Source organism: Pelophylax lessonae (assembly GCF_965119305.1).
Source record: "Pelophylax lessonae genome assembly, chromosome: 3".
NCBI lineage: Eukaryota > Metazoa > Chordata > Amphibia > Anura > Ranidae > Pelophylax > Pelophylax lessonae.
Genome location: NC_138770.1, coordinates 89,747,504 through 89,769,152, shown reverse-complemented (window position 1 = coordinate 89,769,152; position 21,649 = coordinate 89,747,504). Strand labels below are relative to the sequence as shown.

The 21,649-nt window shown below is 44.0% G+C and overlaps 1 protein-coding gene across 1 annotated transcript in view; it reads left to right on the top strand.

Moving 5' to 3' along the window:
• Nucleotides 1-21,649, top strand: part of LOC309548880 (cysteine-rich venom protein tigrin-like) — a 52,815-nt gene that overhangs the window by 11,215 nt on the left and 19,951 nt on the right. The window contains exon 4 of the mRNA XM_082248810.1: nt 5,733-5,823. Within this exon, the coding sequence (XP_082104936.1) occupies nt 5,733-5,823 (91 nt within the window). The remainder of the gene's footprint in view (nt 1-5,732; nt 5,824-21,649) is intronic.

The following is a 21,649-nucleotide window of genomic DNA, read 5'->3' as shown; positions in this document are numbered from 1 at the left end:
ATTCATGAATTAATAAACATCTAAAAAATAAGTAATTCATGTGTACCTTTCCATAAAAATATAAGGTGTATAGTCCCATATCCAAGTGTACGTGATTGCCACTCTTATCCAATAAATATGAGCAATCCAAGTAATTAGTAGTTGTTACATCCAATGTGGATTACCACAGTGATATGACCCATGATATAAGATAAGGTTGACTCCTTACCAGATAGTGTGGACCATATTAACCACTTAAGCCCCGGAGGATTTGGCTGCTAAACGACCAGGGGGTATTTTGCGATTCGGCACTGCGTGATTTTAACGGACAATTGCGCGGTCGTGCGACGCTGTACCTAAACAAATTTAACGTCCTTTTTTTCCCACAAACAGAGCTTTCTTTTGGTGGTATTTGATCACCTGTGCGCTTTTTACTTTTTGCTCTATAAACAAAAAAAGAGGGTAAATTTTGCAAAAATAACAATATTTTTCACATTTTTTTGAAATTCCCCCCAAAAAAAATGTAAAAATCAAAATTTTTTAACATTTTCGGCCAATTTGTTTTATGCTACATATGTTTGGTAAAAAAAATCGCAAAAAAATAATTTTTATTGGTTTGCGCAAAAGTTATCGCGTTTACTAACAAAGGGAAAGATTTTTGTCATTTTTGTTGTTTTTTTTTTTAACGTGTAATGGCGGCGATCTGCGATTTTTTTTGCAGTACTGCGACATTGGGGCGGACAGATCGGACCCTTGACTGACATTTTTGACACTTTTGGGGTTACCAGTGACATTTCTACAGTAATCAGTGCTATAAATATGCACTGTTACTGCACTGTTACTGTAAAAATACACTGGTAGTGAAGGGGTTAACTTTATTTGAGAGGGAGGGGCTGTGTGTGTCCCTAGGGGCGTGATTCTTACTGTGATTGGCTGTGACTTGAGGTGTAAGGACACTGATCAACGGTTCTACATAGTAGAACCGTGTGATCAGTGTATTTACACCGAGGAGAATGACAGGCAGCTTGTTTACACAAGCTGCCTGACTTTCTCCCTCTCCCCCGACGATTGCCGAGTGACCGGCGGACATCGGGTCCGCCGGTCACACGCGCGGGGGGGTCCGTGACCGCGCGGGAGCGACAGCGCGACTCCGGCGGCGCGCACTCGCTCCCCAGACCCTCCCAGGCTAGTGACGTTAATAAACGTCACTTTGCCTGTGAGGGGCTGACCGCCGCAGTAAATTTACTTGCGGCGGTCGGCAAGCAGTTAAAGAGGTTGTAAACCCCAACAAAAAAATTTTATGCAATGCATACTAGCTCATTATGAAACACTTACCTTAGAACAAGCCCCCGCCGTGCCGCCCGCTTACCTCTATGACGGGCGACATGTTCAGTCGCCCGTCTTGCGGGATCGCGGCATCCGGCCATCTGATTGGCCGGAGCCACGGTGACGTCACTCCCGCGCACGCGCGCGGGAGCCGATGGTCACGGCACGGGGCTCTGAAGGAACGCATGATGTTCAATCATGCAGCCGGAATATAATTAACACCATCAATAAAAATAAAAATATAAAAAAAAATATATGAATTTAAAAAGCAATTTAAAAGTCCATGACAATAACCAAATCTTCAAATCCCCAAAAGTGTCAAGTGCTCAGTAATCTTCCTACATAAAGTGCTTGTACGTGGTGCTCCGTAGGGATGATAGAACTTTTGAAAAAGTTGATACAACCAGAACACCCGAATTTCCTGAAAGTTCGGTTCGGATTTCAGAACCCCATTGAAATCAATGGGACCCGAACTTCTGGAATCAAAAAACACCATTTTGAAGCCCTAAAACCCAATAAATGCCCCTAAAAAGTTCTTAAAAATTGTCATTTTTGATAGAGAGCCAATTATTTAAAAAATTATTGAAAAAACAAAAAATGAGATTTCTTTGGATTTTGTGTCTGGGGGGTCTAAAAAGTGTACCTGTGACGTTTCAGCTCTGTAGCATGTCCAGAACCAGAAAAAAAAGATTGTTTGTATTAGAATTAATATAGAACAGGGATATGGCTCCACTATTTTCACACCTTGCCGGTTTTGTAGCAAGCGTTTTTTTGGGCATTTTTTGGGGGTTATTGGAGGCAGGCATAACATCATAACTTCTGTGTAGGGGTATATATACACACACACTTATATGTATATATACACATTCACATATATAGGTGTGAAAGTAGCAGAACACTATACTTGCGCTAATGAAATAATTAACACCCATATGGCTTCTCTGCTATCACACCTATATGTGTGTATGTGTATAAATACATATAAGTGTGTGTGTATATATACCCCTATACAGAAGTTCAGATGTTTTGCCTGCCTCCAAAGACCATAGGGGTATAAATACACACACACTTATATGTATTTATACACATACACACATATAGGTGTGATAGCAGAGAAGCCATATGGGTGTTAATTATTTCATTAGCGCAAGCATAGTGTTCTGCTACTTTCACACCTATATGTGTGTATGTGTATAAATACATATAAGTGTGTGTGTATTTATACACCTATACAGAAGTTCAGATGTTTTGCCTGCCTCCAAAGACCCACAAAAAATGCCCAAAAAAACGTCTGCGCCAAAAAAAAAAAAAAAACGCCCAGGTGTGTTGTTGCAGGCGTTTTTTTTGGGCATTTTTTGTGGGTCTTTGGAGGCAGGCAAAACATCTGAACTTCTGTATAGGGGTATATATACACAAACACTTATATGTATTTATACACATACACACATATAGGTGTGAAAATAGCAGAACACTATGCTTGCGCTAATGAAATAATTTACAGGCATATGTCTCCGCTCCTATAACACCTATATATGTGTATGTGTATAAATACATATAAGTGTGTGTGTATATATACCCCTATACAGAAGTTCAGATGTTTTGCCTGCCTCCAAAGACCCACAAAAAATGTCCAAAAAAAAACGCCTGCAATAACACACCTGGGCGTTTTTTTGGCGCAGGTGTTTTTTTGGGCATTTTTTGTGGGTCTTTGGAGGCAGGCAAAACATCTGAACTTCTGTATAGGGGTATATATACACACACACTTATATGTATTTATACACATACACACATATAGGTGTGATAGGAGTGGAGACATATGCCTGTTATTTTTTTTATTAGGGCAAGCATAGTGTTCTGCTACTTTCACACCTATATATGTGTATGTGTATATATACAGACATGTGTGTGTGTATATATATATACCCATAGACAGAAGTTCAGATGTCATGCCTGACTTCAAACATGTCCTCAAAAAAGCCCTATAAATGCCTGCAGCAAAAAGCCGGGTGACAGGCGAGAAGCCATATCGCTGTTCTATAAGTGACCTAAGAGAAACGATCTTTTCTCTATAGCGGTCACCCTGACATGGAAGGGTTTGGTCACCCTGCCATAGCAGTCAGAGTCAGTTAACCCTACACTACACTACGGTCATCCTGGCACTTAACACTTTCCCTACAGAAACTAGATTATTAAAGCTAACTAAAGTGGAAAATAGCACCCTAACTACACTAGATATCCCTTTCCTCACACTAATAATTGCTAAATGACACTTTGAAGCAGAAGTAACAGAACTGCTTCCACTCTCTTCCACAGCCCTGTATTACAATGCTAGGAATTTGGCGGGGTTATCTTATATACTGGGGGGCGTATTCACTAATGATTGGCCTCTGGACCCCCTAGTCACTCCAATCACATTCCTAGCATTCTCCTGCCCCCTCAATTGGCTTTTACTGATGGTTCTGGTCCAATCACAGGCTTTTAAAGCCCAGTTCCTGTCCCATTGCATTTTGGTCGGTTCTGGTTGCTGAATTCCGAACTTTTTCAGCAAAAAGTTCGGAATTCAGCCGAATTTCGAACACCCAATGTTCGGGTCGAACCGATGGTTGACCCGAACCGTTCGATCATCCCTAGTGCTCCGTCCTCAACCCATGAATAAAAGGAATAACAGGAAGGTAGTAAACTTGTTCCACAATCGATAGTAGAGATGGCAAAGGTTTCCCAAAAATATAAAGAAACGGATATTCATGCAATACTGTTTATTTTTAAAAAAAATGAATAAAACATAATAAATGTATTAACATATACATGTGCCAACAAGCGGCACCCACTATAACAGCTGTATGAGTCCGGAACACCTCTCAGTTACGGCGTGCGTTCCACCAAAGTGGATGTGACGAAACCGGAAGTTGTACCGCTGTACCCAACCTCAATGCATTTCGCCCATATTTATGGTGAACCTTTGCCATCTCTACTATCGATTGTGGAACAATTTTACTACTTTCCTATTACCAGCCCAGGGGGGCAAGTCGGTGATTTGGCCGTTTCTCAACGGAGGTTATCCCAACATGCTTTGTTGGGCTTTTTCGCCTTCCTCTGGATTAACTGCGGGTATAGGATTGTGTATATGGGATTGCATGGTTGGGTTTTCAATACTGGGTTTTTTTTTTTTGTTGGTTGAACCAGATGGACTTGTGTCTTTTTTCAACCTGACTAACTATGTAACTGATTATAAAGTTAAGCGAGTTGGGTTCTGGAGAAAATTACTGAGCACTTGACACCTTTGGTGTTTTGAAGATCCGTCATGGACTTTTAAATTGCTTTTTAAATTCATATATATTTTTATTGATGGTTGTAATTATATTTCGTATAATTGAACACATTTGATTTATTAAATTAGCACTCAGCACTTTGGGAATACATTCACGTCACCATTATTCAGTGCCTCAAAATTAATTCATTTATTTTGGTTTGGTATTCACCAAAATTGATGGCTGCTGTCTCTATGGACATCTAGTTTATTTAATAACTAGGAGGTGCCATTTTTAATATATATATATATATATATATATATATATATATATATATATTTAGTAAATATATGTTTTAACAGGGGCATAACTACAGGGGTTGCAGGGGTTGCAATTTGAACTGGGCCCAAAGCTCTAGAGGGCCTGTGTGGCTCCCCTGTACACCTGGATAGGAGGGGCATCGGGGCAGCATGTAGAGAAATCACTGTTCTCCTTTTTCCTCCTGTAGCTGCAGGAGGAAAATAAAGGAGATTGGTTCCTCTGTATGCTACCCCCGCCACTCCTCCTATCCAGGTCACTTGTGTTCTGCTGTCTCTGGGCCCCTGTGTGCTCCCCTGGTTCCCCCCCCCCCCCGCCACTGTGCCCCCCTCTCTACTGCCAGCTGCCGCAGGGGATGTGTCACAATAGAGAACCAGGAAGGGATCAGTAAATATGTAATTTACCAGCTCCTTCCTTTTCTGAATGGACAGAGTCAGTGACATTGTAAAAAAAATAAAAATAAAATGATAAGAAATAATACAATTAAAGTACCAAAAAATAAAAACTACTGACATCAGTGGGTGAGCTTTCAGGATCAAAGGTCACACTTGCTACCGGGCCCTGGCTTTCCACCACCATGGGGAGGCCCCAAGATGGCAGGAAGGAGGCCCACTGCAGAACTTGTGAAAGGGTCCCGCTGCGGGACTGTAGTAAAGGGCCCCCGCAATGAGAGTAAAGAGCCCCAGGATCAGTGGGAAGAGCCCCAGGCTTGGATGGAAGGGCCCCGGCCAGGGGTCCGGGGGGCCCTTCATGGTTTCTTGCACCAGGACCCTGAAGGTTCTAGTTATGTCTCTGAGTTTTAACTCTTTAAATAAAAAAAATGTTGCATTAGAATAACAGCTGTGTGTTGTCCTTCCTTAGGTATGGAATACAGAGGCTGCAGATTTGGCTTTAAAGTATGCAAAAGTTTGCGTAATAGACCACAGCAAACCAGCAGAAAGAAAACTGTCAAGTAAGTTGCCTGATATTGACTTACGAACGTATATAAATTATATGCTAAATAAAACCTAGCTGTGTTGGACAGGACAGTGTTGGGATCTCCAGTAAGTCAGGATTTTAAAGAGGAACTCCACCCAAACATTTCAGATGGTGGCAGATGTTTACCATTTAAATATACACAGCGAGCTTTGGGTACCTGTATAGTTTTTAAAACTTTTTATGAGTGGGGAACAGCTACAAACACAAAGCCGCAAAGATACCTACATAGCTGCATTCGTCCCAATTAAGCAGTTCCTGTACCAGGACTGGGAGGGAGGGAAAATCTCTCCAATAAAAAAACAGATAACCTGAAACCTTTTCTCTTCCTCACTAGAAAACTGGTCTGGTATGGAGTCCACTTTAATTTTTTGCTCAGCATTAAATCTATACACCAGGCTGTCAAGGACACAAGCTTGTGGTCACTAGCTAAACGGGGCAAGGACCTTGGTTTGTGTAGGAGGGAATTACGGGAAGCCTACTTTGAGCAAGTAAGAATGTCTGAGATCCACTTTTCACAGCCCGCAGTACCTCTGGCCATCACCAGAGGGAGACTCCACTCTAATTTAGCTGGCTGACCACTGCTGGGTTGGGGAGCAGTCCAGCAATTAGCACACACTTCTAGGATTCCTACAAGCTTGTGTACATCACTCTTCCCACTGTCCACGCGCACCCAGACACACGACACGAAAGTGTAGTTTTCCACCACCTTGCAGTTTTGTCTGCTTACTGGTCTGCTAGGCACTCACACACACACAGATCACGGTTTGGCAGATCTTCTACTTTACAATATGCATGCAATCTGCCAACACACATTGCAATTGCATAGTGATGTCGCGAACCTAAAATTCGCCGTTCGCGAACGGCGAACGCGAACATCGGCAAATGTTCGCGAACCGGCGAACCGGGCGAACCGCCATAGACTTCAATAGGCAGGCGAATTTTAAAACACACAGGGACTCTTTCTGGCCACAATAGTGATGGAAAAGTTGTTTCAAGGGGACTAACACCTGGACTGTGGCATGCCGGAGAGGGATCACGCAAAAAAAAGTTCTTAAAAATTATAATTTTTTGATAGAGAGCCAATTATTGGAAAAATTAAAAAAAAATAAAAATAAAAAATTTCTTTGGATTTAGCATCTGGGGGGTCTAAAAAGTGTACCTGTGAAGTTTCAGCTCTGTAGCATGTCCAGAACCCCTAAAAAACAGCATTTGTCTTATATTTTCAGGAATGTGGCTTCTCTGCGGCTGGCTTTTTCTCTTGCAGGCATTTATCGGGCATTTTTTTAGGCAGGCATGTCATTTTTTGTATTTAGTGTCTGGGGGGTCTAAAAAGTGTACCTGTCAATTTTCAGCTCTGTAGCATGTCCAGAACCCCTAAAAAACAGCATTTTTCTTATATTTTCAGGAATATGGCTTCTCTGCGGCTGGCTTTTTCTCTTGCAGGCATTTAGCGGGCATTTTTTTAGGCAGGCATGTCATTTTTTGTATTTAGTGTCTGGGGGGTCTAAAAAGTGTACCTGTCAAGTTTCAGCTCTGTAGCATGTCCAGAACCCCTAAAAAACAGCATTTTTCTTATATTTTCAGGAATATGGCTTCTCTGCGGCTGGCTTTTTCTCTTGCAGGCATTTATCGGGCATTTTTTTAGGCAGGCATGTCATTTTTTGTATTTAGTGTCTGGGGGGTCTAAAAAGTGTACCTGTCAAGTTTCAGCTCTGTAGCATGTCCAGAACCCCTAAAAAACAGCATTTTTATTATATTTTCAGTAATACGGCTTCTCTGCGGCTGGCTTTTTCTCTTGCAGGCATTTATCGGGCATTTTTTTAGGCAGGCATGTCATTTTTTGTATTTAGTGTCTGGGGGGTCTAAAAAGTGTACCTGTCAAGTTTCAGCTCTGTAGCATGTCCAGAACCCCTAAAAAACAGCATTTTTCTTATATTTTCAGGAATATGGCTTCTCTGCGGCTGGCTTTTTCTCTTGCAGGCATTTAGCGGGCATTTTTTTAGGCAGGCATGTCATTTTTTGTATTTAGTGTCTGGGGGGTCTAAAAAGTGTACCTGTCAAGTTTCAGCTCTGTAGCATGTCCAGAACCCCTAAAAAACAGCATTTTTATTATATTTTCAGTAATACGGCTTCTCTGCGGCTGGCTTTTTCTCTTGCAGGCATTTATCGGGCATTTTTTTAGGCAGGCATTTCATTTTTTGTATTTAGTGTCTGGGGGGTCTAAAAAGTGTACCTGTCAAGTTTCAGCTCTGTAGCATGTCCAGAACCCCTAAAAAACAGCATTTTTCTTATATTTTCAGGAATACGGCTTCTCTGCGGCTGGCTTTTTCTCTTGCAGGCATTTAGCGGGCATTTTTTTAGGCAGGCATGTCATTTTTTGTATTTAGTGTCTGGGGGGTCTAAAAAGTGTACCTGTCAAGTTTCAGCTCTGTAGTATGTCCACAACCCAAAAAAAAACAGCATTTTTCTTATGATTTTTAGTAGAAAACTAATGCAGTGTCTTTCCAGCTGTCTTTTTTTCTTTCTGGCAAGCTGAAATATGATATGCCAAGGCAAACATGCCTATCAGTTGAGCTATGACACAGACAACACTGCACACATGGGGAAATATGTAAAACAAAAAACAGGAAAAGGAAATTAGGTGACGGTCACAAAACATGATATTGTGATTGGCCAAATAAAAAGTCGCCTCGCGATGAGGTCGCGCCAAAGTCGCGCTAAGTCGCGCCAAAGTCGCACTGGAAGCGACGCTACTTTAGTGGTAGCGGCAGTGTAAACCAGCACTAAAACATCCAGTGTGTGAATACGATCAGGTATGATGTTTTATCGGTCAAGTAGTGTAAGGGTTACGCCCGTCGCCCGCTTCACAGTGACAGACCAAACTCTGACAGACCAAACTCCCCGTTTAACAGTCAGTCAGTCCATTTGCACAACCGCAAACTCCCAATTTGCACAAGGTTGGATACCAAGCTAGCCATGTCCCGTTCCTTGTCCTCACTGACATCATTGAAGGTCTCTTCCTCCACCCAGCCACATACAACACCAAGGGTCCCCGAAAGGTGAGAACAAGCCCCCTGGGACGCCTGCTGTGGCTGGTATTCCACCTCCTCAAAGCCACCTTCCTCCTCTGACTTCTCTTCTTCAGACTCCTCTCTCTGCGTTGCCACAGGTCCAGCAATTGACAACGACAAGGCTGCTTCTGGTGGTGATGAGGACCACAACTCTTCCTCTTCATGCTCATCTACAGCCTGATCCAGTACTCTTCGCAGGGCACGCTCCAGAAAAAACGCATATGGGATGAGGTCGATGATGTTGCCTTGGGTTCGACTGACCACCAGGGTTGTCATCTCCGCAAAAGGACGCATGAGCCTACAGCCATTGTTCATGAGCATTCAGTAACGCGGCCAAAAAATACCCAGCTCCGCAGAAAGAATGAAAGAAAATGAATGTTTTTTTTTATGAAAAATTATCCTGCGGATCGCTTTTGGTCTGTACACAATGAAGCAACGACCTTATCATCTGGGGTGTGCCAACACAATCCTAGAGGTGATTGCTTCATTGTGATACGCAAGCCCCTTCACCACGACAAGGTAACGATCACGAAGGGGAATTGACACATGTATGTGCCTTTTTTTTTGTTTTTTGTTTTTTTGCAGCCACAGTGTAGCACCAGAGGCCAGAAAAATTAGGCATGTACACATGCATGAAAAAGTAGGTATTGTTGCAGCCGCTGCTGTAGCAGCGGCCTGAAAAATTGAGGTTTTAAGGCAGAAAGTGCACTAAAACATTGCGGCTTGAACCGTAGTTGGTAGCGGAGACGTCACGTAAGTCATCCGGCATGCAGAGAATGATTATATACAGCAGCGTGTGGACCATTTTTAGGCCAAGGCATCTCAGTCATCACCAGGCCTTTTTTAGTCAAATGCATCCCCCACTGTCAGTCCCTTCGAGATCCATGCCTCATTCATCTTAATAAACGTGAGGTAATCAAGACTTTTTTGACCTAGGCGACTTCTCTTCTCAGTGACAATACCTCCTGCTGCGCTGAAGGCCCTTTCTGACAGCACACTTGAAGCGGGGCAGGCCAGAAGTTCAATGGCAAATTGGGATAGCTCAGGCCACAGGTCAAGCCTGCACACCCAGTAGTCAAGGGGTTCATCGCTCCTCAGAGTGTCGATATCTGCCGTTAAGGCAAGGTAGTCTGCTACCTGTCGGTCGAGTCGTTCTCTGAGGGTGGACCCCGAAGGGCTGTGGCGATGCATAGGACTAAAAAAGCTCCGCATGTCCTCCATCAACAAGACGTCTGTAAAGCGTCCTGTCCTTGCCGGCGTGGTTGTGGTGGTAGGAGGAGGATTACTTTCACCTCTTCCCCTGTTGGATTCCCGTTGTGCTGTGACATCACCCTTATACGCTGTGTAAAGCATAGTTTTTAACTTATTTTGTAGCTGCTGCATCCTTTGCGACTGCCGGTAATTGGGTAACATATCACAGACTTTCTGCTTATACCGGGGGTCTAGTAGCGTGGCCACCCAGTACAGGTCGTTCTCCTTCAGCCTTTTTATACGAGGGTCTCTCAACAGGCATGACAGCATGAAAGACCCCATTTGCACAAGGTTGGATGCCAAGCTACTCATGTCCAATTCCTCGTCCTCACTGATGTCATTGAAGGTGTGTTCTTCCCCCCAGCCACGTACAACACCACGGGTACCAGATAGGTGACAACGAGCACCCTGGGATGCCTGCTGTGGTTGGTGTTCCTCCTCCTCAAAGCCACATTCCTCCTCTGACTCCTCTTCCTCACACTCCTCTTCCAGTGTTGCCGCAGGTCCAGCAATCGATGGTAAGGCTGTTTCTGGTGGTGGTGATGGTGACCACAACTCTTCCTCTTCCTCTTCACGCTCATCTACGGCCTGATCCAGCACTCTTCGCAGGGCACGCTCCAGGAAAAAAACATATGGGATGATGTCGCTGATGGTGCCTTCAGTGCGACTCACTAGGTTTGTCACCTCCTCAAAAGGACGCATGAGCCTACAGGCATTGCGCATGAGCGTCCAGTAGCGTGGCAAAAAAATACCCAGCTCCGCAGAGGCTGTCCTAGCACCCCGGTCATACAAATACTCGTTGACCGCTTTTTCTTGTTGGAGCAGGCGGTCGAACATTAGCAGTGTTGAATTCCAACGTGTCGGGCTGTCGCAAATCAAGCGCCTCACTGGCATGTTGTTTCGCCGCTGAATATCTGCAAAGTGCGCCATGGCCGTGTAGGAACGCCTGAAATGGCCACACACCTTCCTGGCCTGCTTGAGGACGTCCTGTAAGCCTGGGTACTTCTGCACAAAACGTTGCACAATCAGATTCAACACATGTGCCATGCACGGCACATGTGTCAACTTGCCCAAATTCAATGCCGCCAACAAATTGCTCCCGTTGTCACACACCACTTTGCCGATCTCCAGTTGGTGCGGGGTCAGCCACTGATCCACCTGTGCGTTCAGGGCGGACAGTAGTGCTGGTCCGGTGTGACTCTCTGCTTTCAGGCAAGTCAACCCCAAGACAGCGTGACACTGTCGTATCCGGCATGTGGAATAGCCCCTGGGGAGCTGGGATGGTGCAGTTGGTGTGGAGCAAGACGCAACAGCAGAAGAGGACTCAGCCGAGGAGGTTAGCAAAGAGGATGGAGTAGGAGGAGTAGAGGAGGTGGCAGCAGGCCTGCCTGCAAGTCGTGGCGGTGTCACCAACTCCTCTGCAGCAGAGCCACGCATTCCATGCTTGGCAGCCGCCAGCAGGTTTACCCAATGCGCAGTGTACGTTATATACCTGCCCTGACCGTGCTTTGCAGACCAGCTATCAGTGGTCAGATGGACCCTTGCCCCAACACTGTGTGCCAGACGTGACATGATTTCCTTTTCCACAATAGAGTACAGGTTGGGGATTGCCTTTTGTGAAAAATAATTTCGGCCGGGTACCTTCCACTGCGGTGTCCCAATAGCGACAAATTTTTTGAAGGCCTCAGACTCCACCAGCTTGTATGGTAAAAGCTGGCGGGCTAAGAGTTCCGACAAGCCAGCTGTCAGACGCCGGGCAAGGGGGTGACTCTGCGAGATTGGCTTTTTACGCTCAAACATTTCCTTGACAGACACCTGACTGTGGGCAGGTGACGAGCAGGAACTGCTGAAGGTGAGAGGCGGAGGGGCGGGTTGTTGATAGGGGGCATGGAGGACAGCAGTGGTTGACGTGGCTGAAGATGCTGGACCAGGAGGAGGATGGTGGCTTTCAGTTTGTGTGCTGCTTTTACTCATGTGTTGATCCCATAGGCGTTTGTGATGTGAGATCATGTGCCTTCGCAAAGCAGTTGTACCTAGGTGGGTGTTGGACTTCCCACGACTCAGTTTCTTTTGGCACAGGTTACAAATGGCATCGCTGATATCAGAGGCAGACACACAAAAAAAATGCCACACTGCTGAGCTTTGCAAGGACGGCATTCTGGTGGTGGCAACAGCTTGCGTTGATTGGCATGCTGTCTGGCTGACCCCGGGTGCCGAATCTACATGCTGTCTGACTGCGCCACTAGCTCCTTGCGATGACCTCCTCCCCCTGCTTCCAACTCGTCTCCTCCTCCTCTCTGTCTCCCCATCTGAACTTTCCCCCTCTTCTTCTGCTCTTCGAGCAGGCACCCAGGTGACATCCACAGACACATCGTCATCATCAGCCGCTTCACTTGACAACTCAGCAAAGGCAGCAGCAGCAGGTACAACATCATCATCATCACAATGTACGTCCATGTGTATAATGCTGCCTGACTGAGACATATCCCCGTTATCTACATCCTCTGGCACTAATAGTTGCGCATCACTTATTTCTTCAAACTGATGTGAAAATAACTCCTCTGACGGATCAAGTGAAGCGGCTGTGGTGCTAGTGTTGGTGGTGGTGCCGGCGGGCTGGCGAGTGGTAAATTGAGAGGTGCCCGAAGCTGAGCTGGAGGAGGATGGTGCATTAGGGTTCCGAGCGGAAGCTGTAGACGATTGGGTGTCTTGTGTAAGCCAGTCAACTATGGCCTCAGAATTTTTTGAGTTCAGGGTCTGTGGTGGCCTCTGAACACTGGGCATTATTCTAGGGCCTAAGGAAATCACAGCACCACGACCACGACGGCCCTTGCGGGGTGGCCTGCCTCTGCCTGTCATTTTCTTTTTTAATGTGTTGTGTACTATGAGTGCAAGGTGCTGTGCCACCCTATAGGAGTGTTGGGCAGTGGGTACAGTACACTCTGTGGACCTGACAGTCACTGGCACTCAGGCAACTGCAATTAAAAAATATATATTTTTTTTTTACTTGGCAAGCTGCTGTGCCACCTTATATATCAGTGGTGGGTGGGCAGTGGCACAGTACACTCTCTGTGGACCTGACAGCAGTCACTGGCACCCAGGCAACTGCAATTTTAAAAAAATATATTTTATTTTACTTTGCAAGCTGCTGTGCCACCTTATATATCAGTGGTGGGTGGGCAGTGGCACAGTACACTCTCTGTGGACCTGACAGCAGTCACTGGCACCCAGGCAACTGCAATTAAAAAATATATATATTTTTTTTTACTTTGCAAGCTGCTGTGCCACCTTATATATCAGTGGTGGGTGGGCACACAGTGGCACTGCAGTGGGCACAGTACACTCTGTGGACCTGACAGTAACTGGCAGCCCAGGCAACTGCAATAATAAAAAATATTTTTTTTTTTTCAATTTATTGCAACAAGATGCTGTGCCACCGTATATATATCAGTGGTGGGCAGTGCACTGCAGTGGGTACAGTGCACTCTGTGGACCTGACACAGCACTCACTGCAATTATGACATAGGAAAAAAAAAATATTTTTTAAAATGCCAGGTACTGTGCCTGTGCCACCCGAAATGAGTGTGGTGTGCACACAGTACAGTCTGTGGTAGGTCTGTGGCCTCTCACACACAGCGGGCAGGCAACTGCAGTGTACAATAGATATATATAGATATATATATAAAGAAAAAAATCTATTACCTTACCAGCCCTTAAAAGGGCTTTTGGGGACACTATATATATATATATATGTATATATATAAATAAAAAAAATCCTCAATTACCAGCCCTTAAAAGGGCTTTTGGGGACACTAGATAGATATAGATATATATATATATATGAAGAAACAACTCAATTACCAGGCTTTTGGGGACGCTAGGTATATATATATATATATATATATATATATATATATATATATATATATATACATATATATATATAAAAAAAAAAAACACAAATACCAGCCCTTAGAAGGGCTTTTTGGGGTGCTGATATTACAGCAGTAGTGGACCAAGAACACTGCAAGACCAGGAACACTGACTAACTGTCCCTAGCTTAACAGCAGCAGCAGCAGCAGCAGCTCTCCCTACTCTCACTACACACACTGCTTCAGAATGATCTAAGATCAATGCTGCCCTTGCTTATTTATAGGAGGTGGGAGGGTGTGGGAGGGAGGTATGCTGATTGGCCTGGAATGTGTCTGCTGACTGTAAAGTTCAGGGTCAAAGTTTGCCTCAATGATGTCTTATGGGGGGCGGACCGAACATCGCATATGTTCGCCGGCAGCGGCGAACGCGAACATGCTAAGTTCGCCGGGAACTGTTCGCCGGCGAACAGTTCTATACATCTCTACAATTGCATACAGATTACCAAGGAATATAGACCGAGCACACAGACTCTACAATTCAACAATCTCTCTAGGGATTTGAGCCCTAGCTTAGTACCCAGAATAGAATTTTTCTAATTTTAAGTTAAATGTTTTCTTTTAACCACTTGCCACCCACCCACTGCCGTTTTACTTTGGCAGGCTGACTCGGCTGCGCCAATCAACGTATGAGTACGTCGGTTCGCTGTAGAGGTGCTGGGGGGGGGGGTTGGCAAGCTGGGGGCGATAGTACAGATGCGCCACTTTACAGGCACATTAAGGGGACCCCCCCAGGCATGATTTTTAAAGGAATTTTTCATTTTTATTGTGTCACTTTAAACATTATTAAACCACTGCTCCTGTAAAGACATTTGTTTTAAACAAATAATTTTGCATTGATACATGTCCCCCAGGGCAGTGCCCAGGTCCCCATACACTTTTTATGGCAATAACTTGCTTATAATCCTTTAAAATTAGGGTTTTTGATTTTTCATGTTTGTGTCCCACAGACTTTAATAGAATTCGCATGTTCGCTAAAACTTTTTCCCTGTTCGAGATGTTCTGGTGCAAACCAGACAGGGGGGTGTCCGGCCCATCACTAAACAGCAGCTATCAAGCCCCTGATGCTGATGTAACTGATTTTTTTTTCAAATTTTTAACAGCAGGTCCCGTTCCTGCGCCCAGCAAGAGTAACTGTGAGGGGTTACAGTGTTCAGGCACCACTAGGGATGGGTGAACAATTTGGGCCTAGCATAGGTTTGGCCTAAACATCGCCCATTCAGGTACTCGCCTAATACTGGAACTTTCTCAGCACTTAGTGGGATGTTTGCCCACCAAGCGCACAGTCAATAGGTCGTTAAGGCTTCCCTACTGAGAGCTGAATTAAAAAAAATAATTGTAAAAGAAAATGTAAATTAAAAAAAAAATGGGGTAAAAACAACTTGGGGGACCTTTTGGGTCTTTTATGTCTTTTAAGAGGAACCCCATAACAGAATTAAGAAAAAAACTGCATAGGGCCCCCCCCAAAATCTATATCAGGCCCTTCGGGTCTGGTATAGATTTGAAGGGGAACACCTCGCCAAAATTAAAAAAAATATGGTGTAGGATCCCCCCCAAAATCCATACCAGACCCTTATCCAAGCATGGAGCCCCCCCTCCTGAACCATACCAGACCGCTTGCCCTCAACATGGGAAGGGTGCTTTGGGGTGACCCCCAAAGCACCTTGTCCCCATGTTGATCGGGACAAGGGCCTCTTCCCGACAACCCTGGGCTGTGATTGTGTGGGTCTGCGGGTGGGGGCTAATATGAATCTGGAAGCCCCCTTTAACAAGGGGGCCCCCAAATCCCAACCCCATATGTGAATGGGTATTGGGTACATCCTACCCCTACCCATTCACCAAAAAAGTGTACAAGAAAAAAATAAACACAAAAGACAGTTTTTGACAAGTCCTCTATTCAAAAATAAAAATAAAAAAATAGTGTCCCTCGATGTAAGTCTATCGTCAATCACGACGCTCGCTTTAAAAAGGGGGCCTCCAGATCCTGCCCCTATGTGAATGGGTATCAGGTACATCGTTCCCCTACCCATTCACCCAAATTTATTTTATTTTTTTTTCGGGTCCGGCGGGGGCGGTGTGATTGACAATGGATTTACATCGGGGGACACTATATATATTTTTTTTTAATAAAGGACTTATCAAAAACTCTGTCTTATGTGTTTATTTTTTTCCTTTTGTACACTTTTTTGGTGAATGGGTAGGAGTACGATGTTCCCGATACCCATTCACATAGGGGGGAGGGCGGGATCTGGGGGCCCCCTTATCAAAAGGGGCTTCCAGATTCCGATAAGTTCCCACCTGCAGACCCCGACAACCACAGCCCAGGATTGTTGGGAAGAAGCCCTTGTCCCCATCAACATGGGGATAGAGTGCTTTGGGGTGGGGGAGCAGATCCCTCCCTGCCCTAAAGCACCCAACCCCCCTTGTTTAGGGCATGTGGCCTGGTATGGTTCAGGAGGGGGGGGGGGGCGCTCGCTTGTTCCCTCCCCTTTCCTGACCTGCCAGGCTGTGTTACTACACTATTTGGAGCTTTTTTTTCCCTTTCCCTACCACACTTGGTTGTTTACCCCGGAGCCTAAAGGAGCCGTTACCAGCCCATAGGACCATAAAGGGGAAACCTATCCAGCCCAGGGGGCTATTAATCTCGAATGGTTCTAATGCCATATGGCATATAGGACCCACAAGATCCGGGAAGTGATCCAATTTATTCACTCACACTAGGCAAGGAATCGATGATACGGCTAATCACGTCTGAGCATCTGCACCTTCGAATTTTAAAGACTCACATTCACTGTAGACTTTATCAATATTTGAGCACTACAGTCACTGTTTACTCTGGAATATTTATATTATAATATTTTTGAGTATATTCATATTTTACCATTTTTTAATTTTATTTATATACATTTTTTATATGATTATATTTTTATATATTATTCACCAAGTCACTTATGCACATTGTGGCACCTATTTAATTATTTATTGGGAGTTTTGATGATTTACCAATATTAATTACATTTGTTTACCTGATATTTAATTATTTATACCACTATTTATTGATTGATTATTTATACTTACCACAGAGGTTGGCATGGATATTGCTATCCATTAGTGTTTTATTAGCAAGCGCTGTATTTGGCCTTTTCCATAAGACCATTCATTTTTCAATTTGCCAGGCTGTGTGCTCATATAAGGGTCTGGTATGGATTTTGGGGGGGGGGACCCTACGCCGTTTTTTTTTTAATTTTAGCACCCGGGTCACCATACACTTTTTTATGTTCGTGTCCCATAGACTTGAATAGAGTTTGCAGGTTCGCTAGAACTTTTTCCCTGTTCGAGATGTTCTGGTGCAAACCAAACCCATTTAGAGGTCCCTCACCCATTTAGAACCTCTCCAAGAAGGCAAACTCTTTCTACTCTATTTAATGCATAAAATATGCACAAACAAAGGAATTACAAATAAATATATATATATATATATATATATATATGTACAAAAAGACAAAAAAAAGACAAAAGGACATACAAAGTTTTTCCATTAGCTATGAAAATAAAAGTAATCTCTTGGCAAATCCACCACTGGGACCACTTTTATGTGAAAGAGGACTACCGGCCGTGTAGGAAAATACTGGGGTTATGGCTATCTGCTGCCATAACTCTGGTATTTAACGTCAAAGTAGCAGCGTAAATGCATGGTGGGAAGTCCGGAAGTGGATAAGGGGAACACCACACCAAAATATAAGGGGGCTTACAGATTCTGATAAGCCTCCACCCGCAGACCCCGACAAGCACAGCCCAAAGTTGGCATGAAGAGGCTCTTGTCCCCATCAACATGGAGTCAAGGTGCTTTGGGGTGGGGGGCGCAGAGCCCCCTCTCCCCCAAAGCACCCACCACCCCATGTTGAGGACATGTGGCCTGGTATGGTTCAGGGGGGGCACTCGCTTGTCTCCTCCTTTTCCTGACCTGCCAGACTGCATGCTCAGATAAGGGTCTGGTATGGATTTTTTATTCAGCTGCGATTGACAGCTGGTGATGACTCGATGATCAATTGTTAAGGATGTGGCGGCCAGCTTCCCAGCCCCATCCCTAACAACCAGCTTACACTGTGCCCTGATTGCATGGGTGTGCATTGCAGGGTGTTCGTTGGGGCAAACAGGCAAAAGTTCTCAGTCTGAACCGTTTGCCCATCCCTACTTACTAACTATGGGGGGGGTTGCACTGATTGGGGAAAGACAGAGATCCTGGTTCCTGTTTAGCAGGAACACAAGATCTCTATCTTGTCCATTTGCAGAACGGCGATCTGCCTTGTTTACATTCTGGTTCTCCCGGGGTTGATTGCTGGTGGCCAGCAGGCATCAGGTCCACTAGACCCATTTATTTACATCCCCGCTAGCCAATCAAGGCGCAATGGCGCCTTCTGTGGCACCATCTAGTAGCTATTAAACAAAACAACGTACAGGTACATCTTTTCACGCAATAGCACCACTTTGCCGCAGTATATACACGGCAAGTGATCAAAGAACCAGCAGGAAGTTGATTAATAAATTGTTGAAGATCTGATTTATCCAGGATTGACCATAGATTCACTGACAAATTAAAACTGGCCTAAATTTCTGACCTGTGATATTAAAATTGGTCTCCCCAGTCTTGATTAACAGAGTGGAGGTCATCAAAGGAAGCCCATATAGCATCTGGTTGGGGAGGGCCTAAGGCCCTACAGCAAAAGAGGTCAATTGTTGTATATTGGGTTCACTGGCAGACACTTTCTTGGATCGAAATAGCTATTCTCCATCTTCCACAAACCATTTTACTTATCCCTACTTATTATTGATTGTGCCTGCCCCTCCATCCCGACTAATCAGAGGAAGTTTATTTTCCTTGCAAAAATGGAAGCTTCTTTTCCCAAAATGATGGAGAAGCACTGGGCCTACCTCTTTTTACTGTATATCCGGAAGAATATAGTATGCTGCTTATACAGCTGCTGAAACACAGCACTGCTGTTTGAAGCTAATGCTACTACGGTCCATACAGCACACCCTGCAACCACATCATTCTGTAATGAAAATAGTTTGTTTGGGCCAAGTAAATGATTCAAAGTGACATTAAACCTGGAATTCTAATTTAAAGAAACCCGAATAGTATGTTTTTATTTTTAAATAAAATTCCTTAATTGGAGCCTTCTTGCCCTTCTCCCCTTAGCTGCGATTTTGTTTTTATATATTTATTTATTTTCTTCTTTATTTCTTAATTTTTAAACCATTAATATTAAAATTTTAACTTACACTGGCAATTAAAGAAATTGCAAAATTGAAAAAAGTATTTATTCCATTAGTAAATAACTTTGCAACACGTTGTACCAGAATCATCATTTTTGTGCCACTTCAAACAGGACAAATTATTGAAATAAAAATATATATCATTTTTTTCTACAGTTACACAATTTTTTTTAAAACTATCCCTTTTCAAGGTAGAAAAAAAACAGACAATTGTATATAGTAATTTTCCTTTATTGGTGCATCTTCATGGCAGCATATGATGGGTAGTGGCTCTGCCCCTACAACCTCATTGAACTAGGTAACTTTAACCATAAATCAAAGACAGACCCGGCTAGCAGAATTCTCTGTAACTCTCACCATTTGGGTGGGGATCTGTATGCTGCCATTAAGATGTACGAGAAAAGGAAAATTATGGAAAGGTGAGTATACAATTTTTCGTTTTCCTGGCGCATCATAGCAGCATACAATGGTTCTATAAAAAGTCGCGCTAACTTGAATAATGGAAAATAAAGTCCATATATAGCAGGAACACAGTATCCAAACAGCATACAATGGTAACTAATTCACCATACGGGAGAATGCAAGAAAATGTTGTAATGGTCAGTAGAGTGAGTATGCACAATGAATTTTCCAGATTTTACTGTCGTGAGCTGAGCTGGGTTCACCTAATAAAATGTAATGAAGGTGTCCTAGGAGGACCAATTTGCTGACTTGAAAATAGCCTCAGGACACAGTCGGCACTACTCTGTCCACAGAGCTGGCACTGCCCTGGTTGGATGTGCTCTTAACCACTTTACCACAGGAGGATTTTGCTGTTTTACGTCCAGGCCACTTTTTGCGATTCGGCACTGTGCGATTTTAACTGACAATTGCGGGGTCATGCAACGCCGTACCCAAACGAAATTTATGTCCTTTTTTTTACCACAAACAGAGCTTTCTTTTGGTGGTATTTGATCACTTGTGAGATTTTTACTTTTTGCGCTATAAACAAAAAAAGAGAGTTTATTTTGAAAAAATAACAATATTTTTCACATTTTTTTATATGAAATTCCCCCCAAAAAAATGTAAAAATCAAAATTTGTTATAATTTTTGTCCAATTTGTTTTCTGCTATATATTTTTGGTAAAAAAAATTGCAATAAGCGTATTTTGATTGGTTTGCGCAAAAGTTATTGCGTTTACTAACTAAGGGAAAGATTTCTGTAATCTTTGGTATTTTTTTTTAACGAGTAATGGCGGTGATCTGCAATTTTTTTTTTTTTGCGGGACTGCGACATGGCGGCGGACAGATCAGACCCTTAACTGACATTTTTGACACTTTTGGGGGTACCAGTGACATTACTACAGTAATCAGTGCTATAAATATGCACTGTTACTGTAAAAATGACACTGGCAGGGAAGGGGTTCATTTTATTGGAGAGGGAGGGGTTAATGTATGCCTGGTGCTTACTGACATGTGTGGGGGGAGGTGACTGAGTGACACAGGGACAGATCGCAGGTTCAGCTATGCTGAACTCTGCAATCTGACCCTGCCTGTCACTTAGGAGATCCGCCCGCTTTGTTTACACAAGCGGGAGGATCTCCACACTCGATTCCCCGACGAATCTTGATCACCGCCACTCCTCCCCTGGCCCAACTCCCGCTGTGACTGAAAACAGCGGGAGCGAGTCTCCGGCGGTGCGCGCGCGCTGCCCACAAGGGAAGGAGTCCAGCGACGTAGGTCTACGTCGCTGGATGATAACGAGCCACATTGCCGCAGTAGCAGCAATGTGAGCGGGGGTAAAGTGGTTAAGTCCTCTGAACAGGAAGGTCTTGTGAAGGGTAGACTCCTTTATTTGTCCTAATAATCTAGGAGGCGACTGTACATGTTGATGCTGACTGACCCTGCCTTAAGCCATGCTGGATCCAAGCACAGATTTCAGCTTTCCTGAATGATAAGGCAGCTGCCAAGCAGGCCATCAGAGTTAGACCAACATCCAGGGCATTTTGCTCTCTAACTTCAATAAGAAAGACAGGAAATTGACTTCCTGGTAAAAGTGGAAGGAGAAAGACACCTTATGGATAAAAGCAGTCTGGGGTTTTAGGACTTTTCTGTCCAGGTAGAATGTTCAGTGAGGCTCCTTGAGTACAAAGCCTGCAGCTCTGACATTCTTTTCACAGAGGTTGTAGCAACCAGAAATACAGTCTTCAGAGTTAGATTGCAGGGTGTAGACAATTCTGTAGGATAGAAATGAGGCCTTAATAGCTCTGAGGACAATAAGCAAGTCCCACAT